The sequence below is a fragment of the Castanea sativa genome, chromosome 6 (genome assembly GCF_040712315.1).
Source record: "Castanea sativa cultivar Marrone di Chiusa Pesio chromosome 6, ASM4071231v1".
In the NCBI taxonomy this organism is placed as follows: domain Eukaryota; kingdom Viridiplantae; phylum Streptophyta; class Magnoliopsida; order Fagales; family Fagaceae; genus Castanea; species Castanea sativa.
Genome location: NC_134018.1, coordinates 30,520,519 through 30,544,757, shown reverse-complemented (window position 1 = coordinate 30,544,757; position 24,239 = coordinate 30,520,519). Strand labels below are relative to the sequence as shown.

Below are 24,239 nucleotides of genomic sequence, written 5' to 3'. Positions count from 1 at the left end.
GGATGTTGGCGAGGGTATGCAACCATTGGCATTGGAGCTAGACTTTACAAGTTATTATGACAATGATGATGGCAGTGAACATGATGACCATGATGGGGATGATTTTTATAGTTTTTATGATAGTGATGGCATGTATGCTAATGATCAAACTTTTAACAATGAGGATGAGCTTGAGATTAATGCTGATGTTCCTACTGAGGTGGCTACTTCTCAAGCGAGGGGGGTTCAAGGAGAGTAGGTAAAGAACCTATCATTGAGCATCCACCTGAGGTTTTTCATATAAGTGATAGCAGTGATAGTGTGGGAAGCGATGGTGGGGGAAGTGGCCTAAATGATGATGTAGAGTTGAACCATGGTGTTAGGAATTTTGTTGAAGATAGTAGTGACAGTTAAGATGGTAAGGATGATGCTGATGTTAATGAACTAGGCCAAATGGGTGTTGGTGTAATGAACTCTGATTATGAGAGTAAGGAATTGCACAGTCTTATGGAATCATCATCTGATGATGAACTTGGATATGATAGTGATGATAAGTTTGAATGGAATCATCATCTGATGATGAGCTTGGATATAATAGTGATGATAAGTTTGAGGATGATAACAGGACACATGTGGGAGATGGAAGGGAACAAAAGAAAGAGCAAGTGAGGAAGTTCCTTGTGTTTAAGCTAGTGGCTAAGGCTGAACATATTTATTTTGAGAAAGATATGATGTTTACTACACCTAAGCAATTCAAGGAAGCTATAACAGATTATGCAATTCATGGTGGATTGGAGATTAGATTTGTTAAAAATGATCAGCAAAGGGTAAGAGTTGTCTGCCAAGAAGGGCATGAGTTTGTTGTCTATCTAACAAAGGTGCCAAGGGAGAGGAGCTACCAACTAAGGACATTGACATTGGAACATACCTGCTCTAGAAGTTATAAGAATCCTAGGTGTACTTCATCATACATTGGGAAGAAGTTGATGAAGAAGGTGAGAAGACAACCTAATATCAAGTTGAGAGACATTCAAGAGGCTGTCCATGACAAGTATACCCTAAACATAAGTGCAAAAAAAGCAAGTAGGGCTAGGGATAAGGCTTGAGAATATGTTGATGAGGCTTATACACAACAGTACAACAAGTTGTAGGGGTACTGTAAGGAATTAAGGTGGGCTAGTCCTAGTAGTACCATAATTGTGAAGGTACATACCTTCCATGATGGTGATTTAGCAACTAAGATAGATTTGGTGTATAGGGTACCTTATTTTGAGAGGTTATACATATGTTTGGAGGGCTGCAAGAAGGAGTTTTTGGCTGGATGCAGGCCATCATTGGTTTGGATGCTTGCCGTTTGAAGAACAATTTAAGAGGGCAATTGATTACTATAGTATGCAGAGATCCTAATAAGGAGTATTTCCCACTTGGACTTGGTTCATCAATCTATTACTTGTAGACATAGGTCAGAATAGGAGATGGATGTTTATGTCAGACCAGTAGAAAGTGTGTAGTTTATTCTCTATTTGGTTTTTTTTTTCTTCATTTACTCATTATATCTATGTCTAAGACATATTTTCCTTTGATATTATTTGTGACAGGGGTTGGTGCAAACTTTTATTAATAAATGGTCACAGTACGAACATAGAATTCGCTACAGGCATCTCTACAACAACTTCAAGAAGAACCATCTTGGTGTTCTGATCAGAGAACTGTTTTGGAGGGCAGCCAAGGCAACTTATAAAGAAGAGTTTGATAGGGTAATGGATGAGCTGAAGGGTATTGATGCTGATGCACACAGTTGGTTGGATGCTCATTCAACAACAAAATGGGCCAAACACATGTTTAGTGAGGATGCCTTGACTGACACTATAGTAAACAATATGTGTGGGAGTTTCAACAGCAGGATTCTTAAATTCAGGTCTAAGCCTATAATTAGTATGGTATGAGTCTTTGTGATCACCTACAGTTAATTAGGTTCATTGTTTGGTACCGTTTTTAGCAGGTGTTGCAATTAATATCTAATATTTCATTGTACTTGTATGTTCTTGTAGCTTGAGTGTATCAGGCTATATCTCATGACTAGGTTTCAAGAGAACAGAGAGAAGAATGTGAGATATACACGTGACTGGGTTTGGGGCCATGTGTAAAAAAAATCATTATTTTATTGTCTCCGTTAGCCACATCAGCTTCTCCCATTAATTGGGTAACGGAAATGACTTAAATGTCTTGCGTTAATTGATTTAGGGACTAAGAGTGGTAAAAATAAAATGTAGGGACTAAAATAAAAAAGAGTCAAAATGTAGAAACTAAAAGTGTATTTAAGCCTTAAATATTTGGTGATGTATAGGATCCATGGTCATGACTTGTTTCCATCAAGTCAGACTGCACATATGGTCCAATGGTCTTTTTCTCATTTTCTTCTTCTATTTTTCTCTCAATTGATGCTTCCTTCTTTCTTTTTTCTTCTCATCTCTTTCTCTCAACTAGTGTTTCCTTCTTTCTTCTTCGACTTGGACATAACACACCACCTTTTCCTTCTTTCTTTCTCTTCCTTATTTTCTCTTTTCTTTTTTTCTTTCGTTCTTCCTCACTTTGGTTCCTCTACTCTTAGTTTCTTCTCTTTCCTCGTTTCTCTTTTATCCTTTCATTCTTTCTTTCTTCTTCATGCTAGTTTCTTCTCTCAGCTTCTTCTTCTTCTTCTTCTTCTTCTTCTTTCTTTCTTTCTTCTTCACGTGGTGATGGCAGAGATGGCAAAAGCCCAATAACAAATTAGAGCTCTGATTTGGGTTGTGAGTTGCATTTAGATCACATTAAGATGTGCTTTATGGGCTTGGAATTTGACATTTAGAGTTTGTGAATTTTATGTGGTAATTTGTTGTAGTGTTTTTTTATTTATAAGAATTTGTTGTGGTGTTGAAGGTGTTGGTGGTGTGAGTGGGTTTGCTATGGTGGATGGGTTTATTTTTTGTGATTTATGCAATGGTGGATGGAAACAATGACAGTGTTGTCAATGGTGATAAGAGGCGGGGTGGCTGAGTTTTTTTTAGTTGGGTGTTGGGTTTAGCCTTTTCGATTCCTAGAGGGTTGTCTTAACTGGGGAAAGAGCATGTTCACATTGGTAAGGAGGGAGGACCGCTCTAACCCAATCAAACATGTGTGCTCCACCATTTTCAGATAAAGTTGAGTTTTCAAACTAAAAACTAAAGCCAATTTTTTATCCTAACAAATTGGGAGTGAGTTAAAGATAAAAATAGATAATAGGATATGAGATATGGGTTAGAGTTATAAGATCCGAGTTATGAGAACTGAGATTGAGCGTTGCATCAAACCAAACACAATATCAGTTTTTTATTCAAGTCTTGGGTCCCTAGATTCCTGGCTCATTAAATGAAACCGACCAAGTATAAAGTAAATGTTAGATTGTTGGGGTAATTGCAATAAACCCTCATATGGTTTCACTTGAAATCACTTTGCCTACCCATGGTTTAAATAAATGTCATTTTACCAACTTGAGGCTTGCTTCATTTGTCTCTCACAACTCACCTCTATTAAAAATAATGTTACAAGCTCAAGGGTAGAACTCACCCTTAAAAACTGGCTTGCAAAGGGAGGGTGCCCAAGTGTTTATAAATACATGGTTAAGCTTACACTTAACCAATGTGGGATACTAGGATCATAATATACCACTACGCTCTGCAGCCGACGTCTACAACGGCTCACTCTAACAACACTGGCCCGTTGGTAACTCTTTCTCTTTTTGGTGGCTCTACTCAACTATTAGTAATTTTAGTCTAGCCTCTAGGTCACCTCTTCCGAGATCTAACCACAAAACCGCAACTCATTTGATCCCATACTCAATGAGCTACACCCGATTAATCGAGGTGATAGTTGGCTCTGATACCAAATGTTACAAACTCATGGGTAGAACTCGCCCTTGAAAACCGGCTTGTAAGGAGAGGGTGCTTAAGAGCTTATAAACGCATGGTTAAACTTACACTTAACCAATGTGGGACATTAGGATCATAACAAATAATGGTAAATATGTTTTTTTTAGTCCCCTTATATGTCTCTTTCCTTCCAAAAAAATATTTAAAAAAAAAAAGAGAAAAAAAGATTTAAAAGTGCTATTGGTAAAAAAAAAAATCATGCAAGATCCTGAGAGATTTTGGGTGAGAAATAAAAGGATTTACAATTTGAACCTTAGAATTGAAAGTTCTATATTAGTATTGTGGGGGGGGGGGGGGCTTGATTCCAGACCGAGGCCCAAGGGCCCAAAAGGTCATGCTTGAAGAGATGGGTTAGGCCCATCAATGTGGATAGAAGCTAGAGCACTTGAAGAGTAAAGGGTAACTCACCAAAACAATTCTTGTGGAGATCTGAGTTAGTCACCAATATTGGAACTCTTATCCGAGTTAACAAGCATGGATGGTCCTTCGTTGAAAAGGGACCGCAGGCAACTGATTCCCTCTTTAATATGCCACTCCCATCAAATTCGTCTCAGGAAATGCCTTGAAAGGATAAGAATAACAGAAGTAGTCACCTCCACATTAATGAGAGGTTCTTTACTTGATCTCTTCCACATTAAATGCATATAAGATAGCTTGAACAGTGCAAACATCCCCAAAAATCCTATTTCATGATGAAAGGGGGGGAGAGCAGAGGGGGGATGTGACAATTATACCGAAAATCGAGCTAGAAGCAGGCCAGCTGGGGAGATAAGGGAAGGAAAAATGCCTATAAAAGGAGAGGAGGCTGCTACAGAGAAGGGGTTGGGAAATATTAAAGAGAAAAAAAAATCTGAAGAACAAAAGAGAGAGAATTACCCAAGTTAGGGAGAGACAATTTTTTTTTTTTTTTTTTGCTTTCTGGCTTACTCCTGGTACCTCGAGAAAGGAGTTTATATACCGTAAAATTATTTGCATATCCTCCTAGCTTAATAATCAAGTGTTAAGGTCTCCCTCAATAGAATTCTACCCTATGTTCCTGATAAATAAATTGTGCAATTCACTTACCTAGTCATTGTAGTCCATAAGAGTGTTGGAGTTTTTTACGCCCACAAGTATATTATGGTTTACCTTTTTTTTTCTAATAAACAAAACATTCATCAAACACAAAACACATAGGAGAGAGAGAGAGAGGGGAAGGTTGGAGACAAGAGGGTTGAGCTTCATTGGCAAAGTTAGAGGTTGTTTAATCCCACCACCATGACTCCCAGCTCATCTATCATTCACTGCTACCGCCACCTCATCGTTCGATTGAACCACCTTGGCTTCTCTACCACTTGCTTTAACTTGAAGGGGAGGTTGGGGTTGTCTTTGGATTTTGGTTTTGGGTTTTGATGAGTTACAATGATAAGGAAGAGGATAGGTATATCAGGATTTTGTTGGCTATGTTTACAATTTGGATTTTGTTGGATGGGGTTGTTGTTTTGTGTTTTGATGAGTCACAAAGATGAGGAGTGGATGGGTTGTTTGGGATTTTTGTTGGGTGCTCACGATTTTGCTATTTTTCGGTTAGAATTTTATAAATTTATTGGGTTTTATGTTCTCCATTTCTGTCGTTTTGGATTTGGTTTAGTCAAGTAAAGCTCTATTTTTTTTCTTTTTAATTATAATAGAGAACTTTCACTTCTTAATCTGGAATTCAATTTTTGCTTTTTGGGTTTTGTTTTTGTTAGGTTTGTAGCAATGGGCCACTTGGAAGCTTATGAAATTGTAAATGAGTTTTTTCATGGCTATATTGTTGGATGCTAGGGAGATACATTGAAGATTTAACAACCCACAACCCCAATGTACTATAAGATTTCGTTTGTTTGTGTATTGCATGCTTCCTTAACATTTGCTTTTGTTGATTGTAATTTTGAATTGATTTATTAATTTGATTTCTGGGTTTTCATTTTTGTGGGTTTGCGAGGAACTTGGCTTCGATCATTAGCAGTGAAGGTTGATCCTCATTTTTAAAGTTATAGTAACTTGGTTTGTTTGTCCAATGTTATTATGCATTTGCAGACTACTAATACAACCATGAGTTTCATGATGCTAGGTCTAAAAAATGAACATATCTAAAAAATGGACATATGATTTCAATATTATTTTGGTGTTCATTTTTCGAAGCTAGCCTTACGGAACTCATGATTGTATAAGTAGTTTGCGCAAATGTATAATATTATTAGACAAATGCATAATCCTAAAATTAGGATGAATGAAAATTATGACAGTCAACCTAATAAATAAATAAAAAAAAGCCTTAGACCATGTGTGAAGCGTGTGCAATGAGATTAGTATTTTTTTTTTATTGGGATTTATTGTCTCTCTCTTTCTCTCTCCCTCCGTGGTTCATGTTCCAATTTGGTTTGTGGTTCCAATCTAGTTTACAATGGTCTAATATGGTTTGTTAGTCTCGATGGTGGTGGTTCATGGGTTTAATTGGATCGTTGGGTCGTGGGTCACAATTTTGTTTTTGTTTTTCTCTCGATTGGTGGAGGTGATGCAGTTGTGATTTAGTGGTTTCTATGTTGCAATTTTGGTGGTTATTTTAATAGGTTTTGTAGTGGTGGTCTTTAGGTCATGGTGGCTGGTTGGGTAGTCAGTGGTTGCTATGGATTTTCGTGGGTGTATATTATTTTAATGGGTATCTAAATTATTTTAATGGTTGAAGAGATTACATGCATGTGTATTTATAAATGATATGTTAAAATAGGTAAATTAGCTTTTTTTGAGGTGCTATTTCTAAAAAAATACCTATTTTACACTCAAAAAAGCTATTTTATCTATTTTATCAACTCATTTAACAATGCACCAACATCTCATTTCTTATTTTTATATACAACCCAATAAAATAGTATAATCTCTTCTCTCTTTTCATCTCTATCTCTCTTTCCACAGCAAAACAACCAACCAACCACCACTAAAACAACTAACCAGCTAGCCACCATCGAACCACCACCACCACCGAACTAGTGTACTAGCCACCTAAATTGCCATGATTCAAACCCAATGCAACCACTAAAACCAAAGCCCAGCACCAACAACCATCAAAACACTTAAACCAACCAATGGCCCATAACCTATTCAAACCCAAGCCTTAAACACCGATTCAAACCCATGACACACAACAAATTAAAAACAACCCACGACCCATGATGGCAAACCCACAAACTCCATATAACCACTGAAATGTCCAGTCTTTAAGCCATCACCATCACCATAAGTCTTCAAGCCTTTGCCACTGCTGTCGCCTTCAATTTTCAAGTTGTAGCCATCACCACCATGAGAGACTGAGCTGAGATGGGAGAAAGAAGGGGGTAATGAGGGAGGGGAGAGACAAAGAACAGAGAGAAAAAGATAGGAGAGTGATTTTTTTTTAATCAAAGGAGGAGAGAGAAAATTACTGCAGGAACAAGTTAGGCGAATAAAAAAATTACATTTAATTTTTAGCAACCGATTACAATAATTGCTATTGATACCCATTTACGGTAGTTGTGTGAAAAAAAAAAAAAAAGAGATATACCAACCCAAATTTTTGTGGTTTTGGGTATATGTGGATCTAAAATATCAAATTGGGGGGGGGGGGGGGTGTAATGCTAATGCTTTTAGCACCACAAATGTAAATGCTCAGTAAAAGATCACTATAGCCAGTAGCGCCTAACGACTCAGGGGATATTTTTTAGAGTGGTCATTAAAAAAATTTAATAAAAAAAACTTGAATATATTAATATCACAAAATAAAAACATACACAAATATGCTTGCTCACTCCCAAGTGCAGGAGATCGTAGCAATATAATTCTCGGAGTAAAGTGGTCGAACCACAAGGAGCAGAGTAAATTCAAAGACAATAAAATTAAACAAAAATTTGAGTGAAGAATAAAAGTACTTTTGCTTGGTGATTATTAACAAAAATAACAATAAGAACTTATTTGAATCAATAATGTAAATACCAAGACATCAGAGTGTTTCTCTATATCGATATAAAATTCTTTGTGATCTAAGAAAAAATATATTTCATAATTGATTTTTCTTATACAATTAAAAACCTATGATTCGATTAAACTAAGACAATTCAGGAACGCATGATAACCTTGATTAATAATGTGGTTATAATAGTTTTCAGAATAACTCATTTACTTTAAAATGTGATTTCTATTTGAAACTATTAGAGATTCATCTAAACAATAAGAAAAATATGATTGAACTTATTGAAAGTATGGAAGAACTAATACATCAAAAGAAATTTAATTGAACAATCAAATATGTTGTTGTCTACAATCTTAGAAAGAATCACAATGAATATTCATACCGTATAGAAGAAACCAAACCCCTAACCCTAATAAAGGGTTTAGGCAGCCATTAGAGAAAAGAAAATACAAGTCTTTCTCTCCAAATTTATCTCCACAGCCTCCCTTCAAAACCCTAGCGTAAAAGTGTCCAAAGAAAATAAAACTTTTACTATTTAATTTTCGTCCAGATTTACAGCAGCAACTTGTAGGTTAATTTTAGCTTTCAAAAATTTTGAATTTTGATAAATTCAAAACTAGAAAGTTGTAGATATTTAAGTCACGGTTCCAACCCATTTAGCCTTGCTTCAATTGAATTTTTTTAGGAGAGAGATATGCTTAAAATACTGATCAGTGCTCAAATTTGATTTTTCCTTTTTAGATTCGGTCTCTTTGATTTCTTTCTTTATTTGAAGCTTCCAAACATGGTAAATGACCCAAGCACCATAGCTGCACCTCATTAGACATCTAAGCATAGTCTTTTAGCTCCTCTTTAATTTTAGTTTGGCCTCCATTTTCTCACAAACTCCTGTAAACTTATATTTTTTACATGATTTTCCGGGAGTAGAAAATTACACGCAATGAATAACATCTTATTTAAGAAATTATGTAAAGATAAATAATAGAGACTAATGCAATCATGACTTAATTATACAAATTAAGTATAGTAATAAGGGGGATAATGCCCACATAAATATATACAAGTATACATTTTAAGGCATTATCAAAATACATAAAGTTTTAAAATTTTCTTTCACAAGTTTTCATATTTTGAAATCATCGTGTGATATGATAGTTTCTTTATCAATGTTATCAACTACATCTTTTTCAATGTACACAACCAAACAATTATTAAGCTACTAATCTCCCATGCAATTACCAACATATTGTCTAAATAAATAATAATATAAACAAAATACATTATCTTTTTGAAAAAAAAATGTATCACATAAATCCAACAAATTTGGCTAAAGACTAAAGGAAGCGCTAACAAACTAGTTATTTGAAAAGTGTGCATTTTTTATTTAAAAAAATAACGATTTAAAATATGCTATTTGAAAACACAATTTAAAAATCACAATTAAATGTTTGATTTGGGCTTTTAGGCTAATTTGTTTGTTTGGGCAATTTTTGAGAATTGCTACGTTCACAACATTTTTGCAAACACTGTAAGGAATCTGGTGGTTCGTAATGGGATGGATAGGAATTATAGGGGGATTAATGGAAATTGTAGAGAAATTGACTTAATTTGAGGTAGACACCTTCCATAGAGGAAGAGAGAGAGAGAGAGAGAGAGAGAGAGAGAGAGAGATGTACTAATGCACTAAGAAGTTGATCTATTTTTCAATTGATATCTCATAATGGATTACAATCATATATTTATAAGAGACTTACTCTAATCTCATGGGCCCACATGGCCTCATCCTATTGGTTCTATTATTCCCCATGTGCATTAATAATTTCAACATGTGCTAAATGTGATTAACATGCTTGGAATTGTAACTAACTAACTAAATCTCAATAAAACAATATCCATATGCTTATAGCATTCCTAACATTTTCCTCCATTTGAAAACACCTTGCCCACAAGATGTTGTGAAATAGCATCTTCATTGGAGGAGATCTTCCAATGGGCCAACACTGTAGTGACACTTTGATCACCATATTCATGCATTTCTCTTTGACAAGCGGTCTGTGCACATGAAGGTTTCTTCTTGAAGATCTTTAAACTTTGCTTAAATTCTTGAGCCTTCAATGGTTCTTCAATCTTCAAGGTCTCATTGGTTCTTTGAACTTTGAAATGTTCTTGTATCCTCAAGACCTCATTTGATTTTAGAACCATTAAAATTCTTGACACTTGTATCTTGGATTCTTGGATCACCAACACTTGGATTGCCAATTCTTGAATCATAGATTCTTGAATGAAGCCTCCATTGATGCATCAAGAATTAGTTCTTGGAAGATCATCATCACCTTCTTTGTTGGTTCTTTCAATTGAACTTCAAGGGCAACATGTATATGTATATCATCATCTACTTTGACACAAAAATCAACATCCTGGCTTGCAACAACAGTAGTAGATTCTCGAAACTTGATTTATTCTTTGAGTTTCATTGAATCAAGAGATTGTAACTCCTCTTTCGTCATGTTCTCGAGACCCTCTTGCAATCTTGAGAACTCTTCCTTCATGGCCATGTTAGATTCATCCAAGGCCTTGACCTTCTCTAAAATGGCATTGTGAGATTTGTACAAAGCCTTTAAATTCTTTGAAATTTCATTCACCATTTTTAAGATTTCTTGCCGATCATATTCACTCGTATCAAGATCGACAGCTCTGATATCAAATGTTAAGGGAAAGGTAAAACTTGTTTGGTAGCTGAATTCGAGGCCAGCTGGACCTCTAGGGGCCTCCAGAACATAGTGATAGAGGAATAGAGAGATAAGATAGGAAGAATAGGTAGCTTTGATGAACAATTTGCTTAAACTTCATTGATCATGGCCTTTGGCCTTTAGTACAAGTTTGCTTTGTATTCTCACTAACTAACTCTTCATATCACTAACCAACTAACCCCCAACTAACCCCCTTAACAACTAACTAACAATAGTTACAATTACCTTCACACATTGACTACCCTTAACCATAGTTAACTAACACAAGTAGTAACTAACACAGTAAGCAACACTAGTTTGAACAGTAATTCAATACAATAATACATTGATGGTTAAATCCTAATAAACATTTTAACAACAAAGCTTAAGCGGTAAGTTTTTACTGGTTCTAATTTAAACTTACCACTGAATTTTTTTTGTGCATCAATAACAACTTGCTACTCAAGATTTGTTACAAAAATGTTGTGAATTTCTCGCAATTTTTTTGTTCAACATTCAACAGATCAAAATTTTGAAGAGGTTGAATTTCATTTTTAAAGGGCTCAATTGTTATTAAGGGTGTTTTAGTTTTTTCTTAAAGTGGAAGTTTTTTTTTTTTTTTTCCTAGGGTGGTCAAATGATCCATATTAGGCTTGATGCCGCCCTGACTCTAGCTATTTTTTTAAGCTATAACAACTCTGATGTAGCATATATTTTTGATGTTTAGGATGCTAAAATAGCTTCTTAGTGATTTTACAATTTTCAACGTGGATGCTCTAAAAATACTTGAAAGTATAGTTATTAAACCCAAACTGACCCAATTGGTCGAATCGAAAACCCGATGACCTTACACTTAGATTGGTCAAGGCATTTAAATGGATCGTTTCAACATAAGATCTGATTAAACCTAGCGAATTTGTGGTGACTTGTGTAACCCAAATAAGTTTTTATTATCGGACTAGATTTGTGAAAATTATAAGATTAATCTATAGGCTCACTTTATTAGTTTCTTTATGGTTTAGTGTGTTATTATATGACAATTTAAAGAAGAGAAAATGTAATGAATTAAAAAAAAAAATGCACTTGTTTGTCAATTTGTCTGCCTCCAAATTCCAATACTACCATCCTTTTAAAAGACTATTATGTTATTATGAAACTTTCGATTTTGAATTTTAATGGCCAGTTTAATTTTTTTTAGGGTAAACTACATATTTAGTCCTTAACTTTTACACCATATTTCAATTTGGTCCTTAACCTTTCAATTGTGTCAATTTGGTCCTTAACCTTTTAATGTCGTGTCAATTTAGTCTTTGCCATTATATATTAGATGAAAATTATTTACATAGCAAATAGCCAAAATAAAATTTTAGTTTATTATCACATCAACAGAAGCTAATTTTTTATTTTGGTCATTAGACATGTCATTAATTTTCATCCAAAAGATAATTGTAAGGATTAAATTGACACGGTAAAGAAATGTTAGAGACTAAATTGACACAATTAAAATGTTAGAGATCAAATTAAAATATAATGTATAGAATAGGGACCAAATACGTAGTTTACCCTTTTTTTTTTTTTTTTATTCAACCATACGATTTGACCAATGGCTAGTAGTGATTCAGATCAGGTTAATGTCCGGCTGAGTTTAATAACTATGCTTAAAAATAAAAATAATCAGTCCTCCACTTCTGCATACCAAAAATTAAAAATATTGTCAGTTCTTTTCAAACTCAATAGAATAGAATAGAAGAGGAAATCGGAATATTGAAGTAGTCCAGTCCAGTAGACTAGACATTGGTTGGGTTGGGTTGGGCAACCAGATCTGAGGTTGTTGGTGAGTGGGAAATGTCGTCAATGGCGAGTAGTACAGACACAACTTGGGTGGGAAAGAAGCCTCTAAGGCGCATCGGTGGCATGTCCGATGCTCTCTCCATCGCTGCCGATCTTGGCTTCTCTGTCTCTCCTCCTCCTACTCAGGTCTCTCTCTCTCTCTATGTATGCCCAATTTTCCATTTTGTGCTCACTTTTGGTAATTATGCCTGCCCCATTTGCCTTTTGCTTCTGTTTTGTTTCCTCTGCTGGTGTTCTTCAGTTTGAAATATCCATTTAGTTCTAAATTGATGTAGAAGCTAGAAGTACTGTGTAGGTTGTGGAAGTGAGTATGTTGGAAACATGAAAGGATTTAGTCTTTAGTTTCGAGATTAATTCAAAATTTTTGACATGGGTTCTTCATTCATATATATATTTCTTTCAATTGCGAAGGTTTTAAATTACATAGTCTTAATGAGGTTTCAATTGCTGGTATGGGAAAACTAAGGCATTTTGTTTTGTTCCTTGGTTTTATTAACCGATTTCAAGTAGATAATTCAACTTGGTTCTCAAAATTTTTAGTGGACAAGACAAAACAAGACAAAGGATCTTGGTAGATGGTTCCTAATATTGGTCATCTCGTATCACTGCTTTACTGACAGGATATATTAATTGTTATATCAAGTAAATAAAAAAGCTTGGATCTTATGTTTTTATGCAACAACCGCTTCTGAGGTGGCTGAAGCCTATGCTTTAAGAAAAGCAGTTGTGGTTGCTATAGAGGAATCTCTAAGCCTAGTTATCGTAGAAAGTGATGCCCAGGCAGTTATTCTAGGCGTAAAAAATGTTTCAATGCTTCTGAGCTGGGATCGCTTTACAAACTATGATTGAAGAAGCTTTGGACTTGATGCATCTTACAAGTTTGAATTCTAATGGATTAATTGGTTTAGCCGTGCTCCTTCCAAGATGACTTGATGCATCTTAATTCTATGTTTAATATTTTCATTTGTGGTATAACACTGACCAATTGGGAAATTATGATGCAGAAGCTTTGAAATTCCAATTGAGCTTGTCTTTTGTTTTTTTGGCAGGAAGAACTCCAAAACTTATCCACCACTTCTGGCGAGAAGGGTGATGACTTAATAAGGGTCTTAAGAGAACTTACCACTGTACAAAGAAAAATAGCAGATCTGCAAGTGGAACTTCAAGGTCGAAAGGTGAGTTATGCGAGTTTCATTTATGACCTGTTTCAATTTACAATATGTGTGAGGCTGCTTCTGTAACAGCAAGAAATGAAATTACAGTATGATACTTTCAGGTAGCACTTTTACATATCTTATTCACAATTGGTATGCAATACTTATCTAACCAAGTGGTTTTGTAAAATATAGGATGATAAAAATGTAGCACATTTAACTCATGTGAGTGAAATGGAAAAGAAGATTGAGACGTTGGCAAGGATTACAACTATATTGAAAGATGTCATTCAGAATAAGGTAAACTTTTTTTTTTTTTTTTGCCTTCATATTTATCATCATTGTCTTCTTGACATGTAAAAGCTGAAATGGCATATGCTTTATGCTAAGCTCCTTGTCTTTAATCCTTGAAATGTCCATGTCCAGTCTTCTATGTACATTGATGCCTATATGGAACATGAACCAAGTATACAAATGCACAATTGCTTGTAGTTGCACACACACAAAACTGTGCACATATATACATTTCTCCTCCCGGGTTTTAAAATAGCATGGGTTGCTCAAGATATAGTTTGGTTGCCAATTTTGCTATAGGTTAATTTTAAGGGTTCATTTGCTTATTAAAATTTTGGCTTCATCAAAATTGGTGATTTCTACAATTCTCTACAATTATTCCTTGTTCCTTCTCCTCCCTCCTATAGGCAAGAAGGGGAGTAAGGGTTGGTGTTTGGTGGAGGAAGGTTGATGACGCAATGCTACAAATTGCATTTGTGAAATAGAAACAGAATGCAAGAAATCAAATACGGAAATACATTGCGTAAAACCCTAAATACAAGACCACCCAAACAATGTCTCAACTAGCAAAGACTTCAAAAGATCAACAAATTTCTCAACATCCTCAAAAGTGCGGGTATTTCGTTCCCTCCAAATTAGCCACATCAAACAGGCTGGCACCATATTCCAAACCAAAGAAGAGTGTATCCCCAAATAATTCTCCCATGCACAAAGAAGAGAAACAACCTTCCTTGGCATCACCCATTGTATACCAAAAAAAAAAAAAAAAAATCACTCCATAAGGCATGTGCGAACTTACAATGAAGTAAAAGATGATCCATTGTTTCTCCATCACAACGGCACAAACAACACCAATTAACCCAAGGCAAGTTCCTTTTTACAAGGTTATCAATAGTAAGAATACTATCCTAAGCTGTTGTCCATAAAAAAGAAAGAAACTCTTCTAGGTACCTTAACACTCCAAATACACTTCCAAGGGAAAGGAATGGTAGGAGCAGTAGAGAAGGAATTATAGAACGAGCGCACATCAAAAACACCATTTAGGGTTAACTTCCAAAACAAACTATCAACCCCCTCACCCCTTGGCATTTTGGAATAAATATGCTCGTAAAAAGCATCCACTCTCTCCACCTCCCAATCATTAGGAGCCCGTTGGAATTGAATATTCCAACTCCTACTACCACTGTCTAATGTAATAGTAATCAACTCAGAAATCCAGGCGTCTTTACCCAAGCACGAGAGAAAAGATCACGGTAAAGATCTTTTAAGGGAACGTGTCCGCACCAAAGGTCATACCAAAATCGAATATGAACCCACCACATACAACACATGTCCAAAGAAATTCTCTGCGCCTTTTCTAATATTCTTCCACATTCCACACCCATGTGAACCTCTACCAACTCTAGTGCACTAGCCTCCACCAGTCTCTCCATACTTGGTAGCTATAACCTAACGCCATAAACAATTGGCTTCACATCCAAACCACCATAACCATTTTCCAAGCAGGGCTTGATTAAACAAGCCAATCCTCCGTATCCCCAAACCTCCTGCCTCAACCGGCCAACACACCTTATTCCAAGCAACAAGTGGATATTTGAAAGCTTCCATAGAAATACCCCACAAGAAATTTCTTTGGATCCTTTCTAATCTATCCGCCACAGCTTGAGGGATAGTAAACAAGGATAAGAAATAGGTGGGAAGGCTTGAAAGGATACTTTTCAATAAAGTTAATTTGCCCCCCTTTAGACAAATAAAGACGTTTCCAACCAGATAGCTTCTTCTCCATTTTTTTCTATAATAGGATTCCAAATTAATGGATCTTTAAAATGAGACCCAAGAGGCATACCCAAGTAAATCATGGGCAACCTAAAACACTAGCCAGAGCATTCAAACTTCCTACCACCCCCACGGGAATTATCTCACTCTTACCAATATTAACTTTCAACCCTGTGATAGCCTCAAAGAGAATCATCACTATCCGAATATATAAAAGTTGCTCCCTAGATGCATCACAAAATAAGATAGTGTCATCAGCAAAAAGAAGATGAGAAATATGCAAACCTCTTTGTCAATGGCAATTTGCTTGAAAACCCCTAAGAAAGCCTCCCTCTTTCGTTCTTTTTAACAGCCTACTCAAAACTTCCATCACCAACAGGAAAAGAAGATAAGACAAAGAGGCCCCTTGGCGAAGGCCTCGAGTACTAGCAAAAAAACCCACTAGAGAGCCATTAACAAGAATTGAAAAACGGATTGTAGAAATACAAAACTTCATCAACCTCCCCCACTTCTCTCCAAAGCCCATCATCTCCGTGAGATAAAACAAAGCATCCCAATTCACATGATCATAAACCTTCTCAATATCCAACTTGACAATCACACTGGGAATTTGATTCTTCATTCTACTATCCACACGTTCATATGCAACTCCCCCCCCCCCCCCCCAACAAAAGAATTCTAAGAATTAGAAATGAGTTTATCCAAAACACAACGAAGCCTATGTGCCAACACTTTTGATAACATTTTATACAAACTACCCACAAGGCTAATCGGACGAAAGTCCTTAATGTTAATAGCATTGGTCTTCTTGGGAATCAGACACAAGAAAGTGGCATTAAGGAATTTTCCAAAGATGCAAGTTCTAATTTCTATGAAAATCCACAAAAAAGCCATAACATCCTCATCTAACACGCTCCAACACTTTTGGAACAAACCCATAGTAAAACCATCTGGCCCAGGTGCCTTATCACCTTCAACCTCCTATAAAAATACAAGAATCTCCTCCTTATCAAACTCCCTCTCTAAAGATAACTTCTCAGATTCATCTAAGTAAGCAAACTCCAGGCCATCAATGGTTGGTCTCCAAGATCCGGGCTCTTGATATAAATTCCTATAAAATTCCACCAATTGATCTTGAACCTCCCTATCATCCTCATAAAGCACTCCCTCCACCTCGTCTCCCCTAATGTGACTGGTTCGCCTATGCGAGTTAGCCAACCTAAGGAAAAACCAAGTATTATTATCCCCCTCTTTTAAGAACAAGGCCTTGGATTTTTGCCTCCAAGAGATCTCCTCCAAAGAAGCTAAATGCTCGATATCAGCTTTGATCACAGTTCTTCTAGATCTATCTTCTAGAGACAAAACTTGTAGCTCTTCTCTCATATCAAGATCTAACAACTCAGTCAAAAGACATTTCTTCCTAAAAGCCACATTCCCAAACTCATGTTTATCCTAATGCACCAAGTGATAACCGCTTCACCACTGCTGAACTCGATCCATAAAACCCTCCACTTTAAGCCACATATTTTCAAATTTAAAAGCACTCTTCTCCCTCAATATAGCTCCTCCTCCACTAAAATAGGACAATGATCCGACACCACTTGAGGAAGAGTCTTTTGGGTCACATCCAAAAAATGTTCCTTGCAATCAGCTGAAATCAGAGCCCTATCAATTCTGGACATGGAAGGATTAACAGAATCATGAAACCAGGTGTCACCTCCCTCCAATGGCAAATCAACCAGATTATGTTTCTCAATAAAGTCAGAGAATTTAAACATGGCTGTCTAAAAGAGTTACAACCAAGTCTCTCATCCAGATATCTGATGATGTTAAAATCACCAATCAAACCCCAAGCTGAGCTCCACCACAACCTCACAGAATCAAGTGCTACAGAGTGCAAAAGTGTAATAGTGATTTCATCTTTGTGAGCCTCTAAAGATGATTATATTTCTTTGCGTTATCCGATTATTGACTTATAACTAAAATTGACCTGTTTGTGAGCAGTTTTCATATTCTCATACCTTATGTCCTCTTCATTTTTTTTGTTGATAAGTACCTTATGCACTTCTCATTGTTCTTGTAATTTGTTTATCATTGGGGGGAAAATTAGGCTAATTGCATTTTGCCCCCCTAAACAATAGGATCAATCTCAATTTCCCCTCTAAACTATAAAATTCAGCAATGTCCCTTATTATTGATTGTTAATATGAAAATTTTCCCATGCCATTAATAAATTCAAAATTTTAATGGAGAATTCTAGTTTGTTGAATTCCATGCCATAGCCTGTTAGATTTTACTTAAATATTTATATGAAATATCTTCTTGGAGTTGGGAAAGTCTTTGAAGGGAACCAAGGGTTTGATTCTGGCCACCACGCTTGTCCGGAATACCATTGTGCGTTTTGTGTTGTTAAATCAAGTGTATGTGTAGGAATTTACGGCCATTGGATTGTAGTGGTGTCCAGTGTGAGTTGGATTGAGTGGTGGTCAGGTTAGGGCAAACTTGGCCAAGTTAAATTTCAACGATGTCCAGGGGAGGAGAGGTTTTCAGTGGGATTTTTGAACTTTGCATATTACTGCAAATAGAAAGAGGAGAGAGGAGAGGTTTTCGTACAGCTTTTGGGGGATTTCTATATTCAAGCAATTAGAATTAGAGTAAATATATATTTTATATTTCCAAATTCTATTGTTTATACTTAACCATCTCTTCTAAACTTTGTATTTTGCACTTTTTAAATTAATTTCATTTAATTTAAACTCTAAATTCAAATTTCTTTGAAGGATGTAATTCTAAAGAATTTTTGTTTTTGAATGTAGACTTTCTTGTTAAAGTTTTTTATTTTTATTTTTAAATTTGATTATAATTTAATGGTTGGGCTAGGGCATTTGAATTCTGGATGTCTTCATTGGAAACATAAGAACATGCTAACTAGTTGAGTTTCAAATATTTTGACTGTTTTTTGAAGTTTTTTTCCCCCTCATTTGACCTAGAGGGTAAAATTGGAATTCTGAAATGATATGTGTATTGTTTGGTGGGCTGAGCATGCATTTTGAGAAAATGGGATATCCCGTTAAAAGTATTGAATTAATTGGATTTTACTAACGACAGGAGCAATATGCATGTTATCAATCAATCAAGGGGAAGGTTGCTCAATTATAAAATTTAGGGATGACTGGGATTGACCCCATTGTTTTTTTTTTTGTGGGGGGGGGGGGGGGGTGGGGTGGCAAAGTCCAAAGAAATTCCTAAACAATTTTAGCTTAAAGAAAACAACTTTTTTATGTTTTATTTTTTATTTCCCGTTTATTGAAGATAAATAATCCCAGAGTAATATCTTTCCATGGATCAAATTGAGCCTCTGCATGTGTACACTTTGATGCATAAATATTTCTAGATTGCCTCAACAAATATATCCTTAGAGGCTTAGATTGGGCATTTATCCTCTAGATGATTCTTATTAAGCATGATAGTCATGATCATGCAATTGCAGTCAGTAAGGACAATAGTTAATGATATTGACAAGTGACAACGGAAATGTCATATTTAAATGTTAATCTCTTGCAACTCCTGAGACCTGAAATGGAGTATTTTAACATTGCTGCTGGTGCAAGGGCGGACTGTAATTTCAAGAAAATACTTAATTAGATATATGTCCTAGCAAAATGTGTATAAACATATTCTGTGGTTATTCTGTGTATGTCTCATTGAATTATAGTGATGGCTAGAAAATATATATATATATATATATATATATGTATGTATGTATATATATATCACACATTTCTTTTTTTCCATTTCCTAAGCATAACATTTTTATTTTTTGGATTGAATAAGATGAATTTGTTTAACCTGGGAGCATTTCACTCTTAAATTGGCAGGATCGCATCATAGCACGTCTTCAACAGCCATATTCACTAGATTGCATTCCAGTGGAAGCAGAATATCAGGTTGGTCCAATTAATTCCATTCCTCATTTCTCTATTTATCAAAAAAAATAAAAATCCATTCCTCATTTCTCAACCCATTCTTCAGTCAGAACTCATTTTACACATGGTTACTCACTTGTGACCAGTCTGCTGGTCATACTAATTGCTTTTGGTGAAACACTTAGGCACAGGTGCAAGGACTTTGGTGTGGGTACCAAAATTATTCCCAACTTGAATTTGAATATTTATTGATAAATTTTGTAAGGCTAGAATATTTTAATTATTTATCTTATCGATGTTTGCTGGTGTAAAAATGGCTCTAGTAAACTTATGGCACACAGATGATTGATGAATAAATTTTTATGTCGGAAATTTCCAATAGCTAGGTGCAGATTCCTAATTATCCAATAAAAAATAAAAAATGAAGTGAGGAATTATCTGATGAAAATAAAAGCAAGTATTAATGGATTAACAGGTTAAATATGGCATGGTTATTACCCGATGCACAGTGATGAGTACATTCCATGCTGTAAACCTCTGTATGATCAGAACCATCAATTTAAAGATGGGAAAAGGTGAGTAGTTGTAGATTCTAGGGATCATAAGGTTCATGAAATGTGAAGAGAGGGATGTTCTTTCCTTATCCTAATCGTTGTAATAATAGCATGAGGTAAGATCTACTTCCTCTGTATGCCTGTACCAAGTCCTTCATAGTAGTTCCATGTATAGTTGCTTTTTAAAAGAAAAAGGGTTCTAAATTGCGATGTACACCTTGTCAAGAGCGTTGTAGCTCAACTGACACCTCCTTGTGTTTCTAATGGAGACTTCTAAGGCTCAAATCCTCCCCTCCCAAACTATTGAATTAAAAAAAAAATTAAAAAAAAAAAAAAAAGCAATTACACCCCAATGTCTAAATTAGGGCCGAAATTATCAGTTTTAGTAGGCTAACTATCTGCCTTAAACTATGAGAGCATTCACAATGTACAACACTAATGTGTTCTCTAATTTATATGGCAGGTGGATATCGCAAATTATTCTTGAATTTGCAAAATTTTGAAATTTAGGGTGTTCATTGCAAATAACCTCTATAGTTTAGGGTGAATAGCTGCAATTAACCCAAGAAAAACATAAATTTGAAAGAATTGGATATAACAATTTCACTTAAAACAAAAAGTATGGTAACATTATAAGTCCAAGTTGTTAATTATAAATCTGGCTCTTGGAGAAAGGCTAAAAGAACTGCAGAATCAATCATTTATCTAATACTAGAGAGCTATTGAATGGTTATATTAGTTTTGTTGTCATTTGAAAAAGACTTTCTAATGCTCATGGCTTTTGCTTGGGTTTGTGCAGAAACAATTCTCTGAGTTACTGATGAAGGCTGCTAGTGATTATGGGGCATTGACAGCATCAGTTTCAGATTTTCAATGGAGTCAGAACTTTAAGGAGTCTCCTTCAGTATGGGGGGTAAGCAAGTAGAGGCTTTTATTTTGCTTTTAAAAGTTCCAGAGTGCATTTATAAATAATAAATAAATAAATAAAAGGTTCCAGAGTGCATAATAGGGCATAGTTTTTTTCCCATCCTAAGCTCTGTCTGCATTCAGTTGTTATATATAAATATTTTTCAATTGGATTTAATTGTCTCTACCTTTTTTTTTTTTTTTTTTTTTTTTTAGCAAATAACTGTCTCTACCTTATAAACTTAAATCCACTATGATATGGAATATTGCTTTCAATGAAGGATGAGATCATGGGAGTATTTGGGTCATCTGAAACATCATGCAATATGATACTATTGCATATTTGTTCTCAATGGCCTCTGAATTAACAATCTACGTTTTAAAACATGTTGAAAAATTAAAATCAAAATACTAAAGGTTGAACATCCTCGATCTGCTTGGAGTTTCTTGAAATATCAATAATCTGCCATAAGGTTTAGTGGAGGAATCATTATTTTTCTTTCCATTCTCCCCCTCCCCCGTCAAATTTGATGTAAAAGATTTAGTCAATAACATTATTCTCTATTTATTGAAATCTCAAACATGATCTCATAATAGAGAACTTAGATTTTCATTGTGGTATACTGGGTCAAATCATTTCTATGTGTTCCAATAACCGTGCCTGTGAGAAAATATCCTTAAATTAATGGGAGGGCTTTGTGGCAAAAGGTGATCATCTTCTTCTATTGACACAGGAAATGCTTCGCCCAATTCCAGTTGCTTTAGCATCATGCACCCGATTCTTTGAGGCCATGTCTGCCATGAGAGAATCATTTGCAACACTTCAAAATCTGAGAGTGGGTCATTCCAATTCCTCTTTGCCTACAACACCAGCAAAGGATGCTTCTCAAAGAGTGCCAGGGGACTCCGACTGTGTAACTCCACCACCTTGGAGAAATGAACCAAGCTTTGATGACTTAGCCATTAGAAGCATAAAGAAGCAAGAGATTCAGAGGCAAGAAGCAGAGGATGAAAACAGTGAGATGGGTGATGTTAATCAGGTTGATGGCACGAGCCATAGGAGATTGTCATGGCCTCCATCAGTTAAAAAGAATGGAATTTAGTCAAATAAGGTGAATATCATTGCATGTCTTCCAGTAGTAAATTTTCCATTAGGTTTGTATTCTGTTTGTGATGTATTCATTTCACTGGAAATATGTAATAGCAGTATCATACACCATGAGAAACTCATTCTTTGTGCAGTAATACATATGTTATTTTGTTTAGTATTTTGAAGTGGCATGTACATCGTCTGTGGTGTCCCCAGTAATGATCGGCCATTTTTGTTATTTTTTTTATCCCCATATAGGCTTATATTAGCTTCTGGTCACCTTTGGATTTGAACTTTGAAATAAGTGTTCAACTCTCATTGTCATTGTCTTCGTAGTACAGTGTTTTGCCACTAGAATGTGGATCTATTAAACCTTAATTCATTAGCAAATAGCAAGAGGATATAAGAACAGCTACCGCTGATTTCACATACATCTTACAGCTGGAACTATCAGATTTTCTTTCCTTAAAAATTAAACCTTATAGTTTAAAATGTAATAAATTAAACCTTGGTGTTGCAAAAAGTAGCAATGACAAAATTACGTTATAGTTTTAAAAGTAACAAATTAAATCTTTACGAAAAATATTAACCACTTTCGCAATTCAGAGCGGAAAGAACCATTCCCAAATTGAGAGTGATGGGTGATGCGATCGAGAAAAGGCTTATTATGATGTTAGTAAGGACAAGCCCTTTTGACTAGGGGATTTGGCGTAGCAAATTTGGATGCAGTAGTAGCCCTAAAAAGGAAATTGGGCCGAAGGGTGTGACTTGTGAAAATCATATATGAGCATGGGCACACATGTCGCATATGTGCTCAGAAACTCTTCTATTTTTTAGGTAAATATTAATAATTTGTATTTATTATAATTTAAAAATATATATTTTTATATTTCAAACAAATAAAAAGAATAAATTTTAGAGATAGGCAATAATTGTAATTTCTTTTTTAAGAGACCGCCATTACTTGTTGCCCTAAACTCTCATCAAGACAATGCCTCTTACACTTCTAAAAATAATCACTTACAATTATGTCCAACAGTTGCCTAAGTCATCTATAAAAGGACTGAAGTATGTCAAAAATGACTACAAAATATTATTTATATACAAAATATATAAGCTGATACTAACTTAAGCATTGAAGGCTCCCTCATCAGGCACAACCCGGTAGTCTCTTTAATCAACTCTATTTTTCTTGCAAATCCTACAAGATCGTTAAAAGTTTTGGATTAGACGAGTGATCCAACTGAAGATTTTCGGCACCATCAATGTATATGTTAAATGCCAGATCATTCCAAAATGACGTACTTTTTTTTTTTAATACAAGATAAAAATTCTACTCTAATCTAATCTAAATATATATGTATGTGAAACTCCCTCTTGGAGACTTGAACCCCGACCCTTACTTCTCATATCCCACAAGCGTTTATATTTGTGAAGTGACCATCGCACCAAAGGTGTGCAATGATAAAATGATGTACTTTTAATGCAGTTAAAACTACGTCATTTTGTCAATGCCAAATAAAATATATATTTTTTCTTTTTATTTTACATTCTTCATCCTATTTTTCCTTTTTGGTTTTTGTCGTGCCTAAATTTTATCATTTTCCTATAAAAATCAAATAAAATTTTTCTTTGAAAACAAATACACACTAAAATTAGATTAAAAAAAAATGATTCACCTCCATAAATCTCATCGTCATTGAACATGATCTCATTCTTTCTTTAGAATTAGTCAAATGAGGTTCAACTTCAGACCCAACACCCTTAATCGAAATCCAAATCAAACCTTTAAACCTAGAACCTTGATTGAAACCCAACTAGGGTTCTTTAGTAGTGTTCATCTTGTTAATTTGTAATCACTTGATTAACAAATATTAGAGGCAGCCATGAGTAATGCTTGTGGAAGCTATAGTGTACTGCTTCTCCTCTGATGTGGCCAATTAACCAGCCTTCATATGGTATTGATAGCATACTACCAGCACAGAGAAGCCTCTAATGGTCATTCACTTCTTGAGAAGAAGAAAAAAAAAACTTTTCCTACAACTATTACCGTGATCAAGTTAAAA

At 35.2% G+C, this 24,239-nt stretch overlaps 2 protein-coding genes across 2 annotated transcripts; both read left to right on the top strand.

Annotated features, from left to right (window-relative positions):
• The first annotated feature begins 539 nt into the window (after positions 1-539).
• Positions 540-2,126, top strand: LOC142639776 (uncharacterized). Its single transcript, XM_075813913.1, has 3 exons — positions 540-974; positions 1,578-1,919; positions 2,031-2,126. Exons 1-3 carry the CDS (start codon positions 540-542, stop codon positions 2,124-2,126), a joined length of 873 nt encoding a protein of 290 aa, XP_075670028.1.
• A 10,134-nt stretch (positions 2,127-12,260) lies between these two features.
• On the top strand, positions 12,261-22,354 carry LOC142638119 (AUGMIN subunit 2). Its single transcript, XM_075812113.1, has 6 exons — positions 12,261-12,599; positions 13,523-13,648; positions 13,823-13,927; positions 19,576-19,644; positions 20,977-21,090; positions 21,818-22,354. The coding sequence occupies exons 1-6, from the start codon at positions 12,468-12,470 to the stop codon at positions 22,184-22,186; spliced, it is 915 nt and encodes a 304-aa protein (XP_075668228.1). The 5' UTR covers positions 12,261-12,467; the 3' UTR covers positions 22,187-22,354.
• Positions 22,355-24,239: the final 1,885 nt, after the last annotated feature.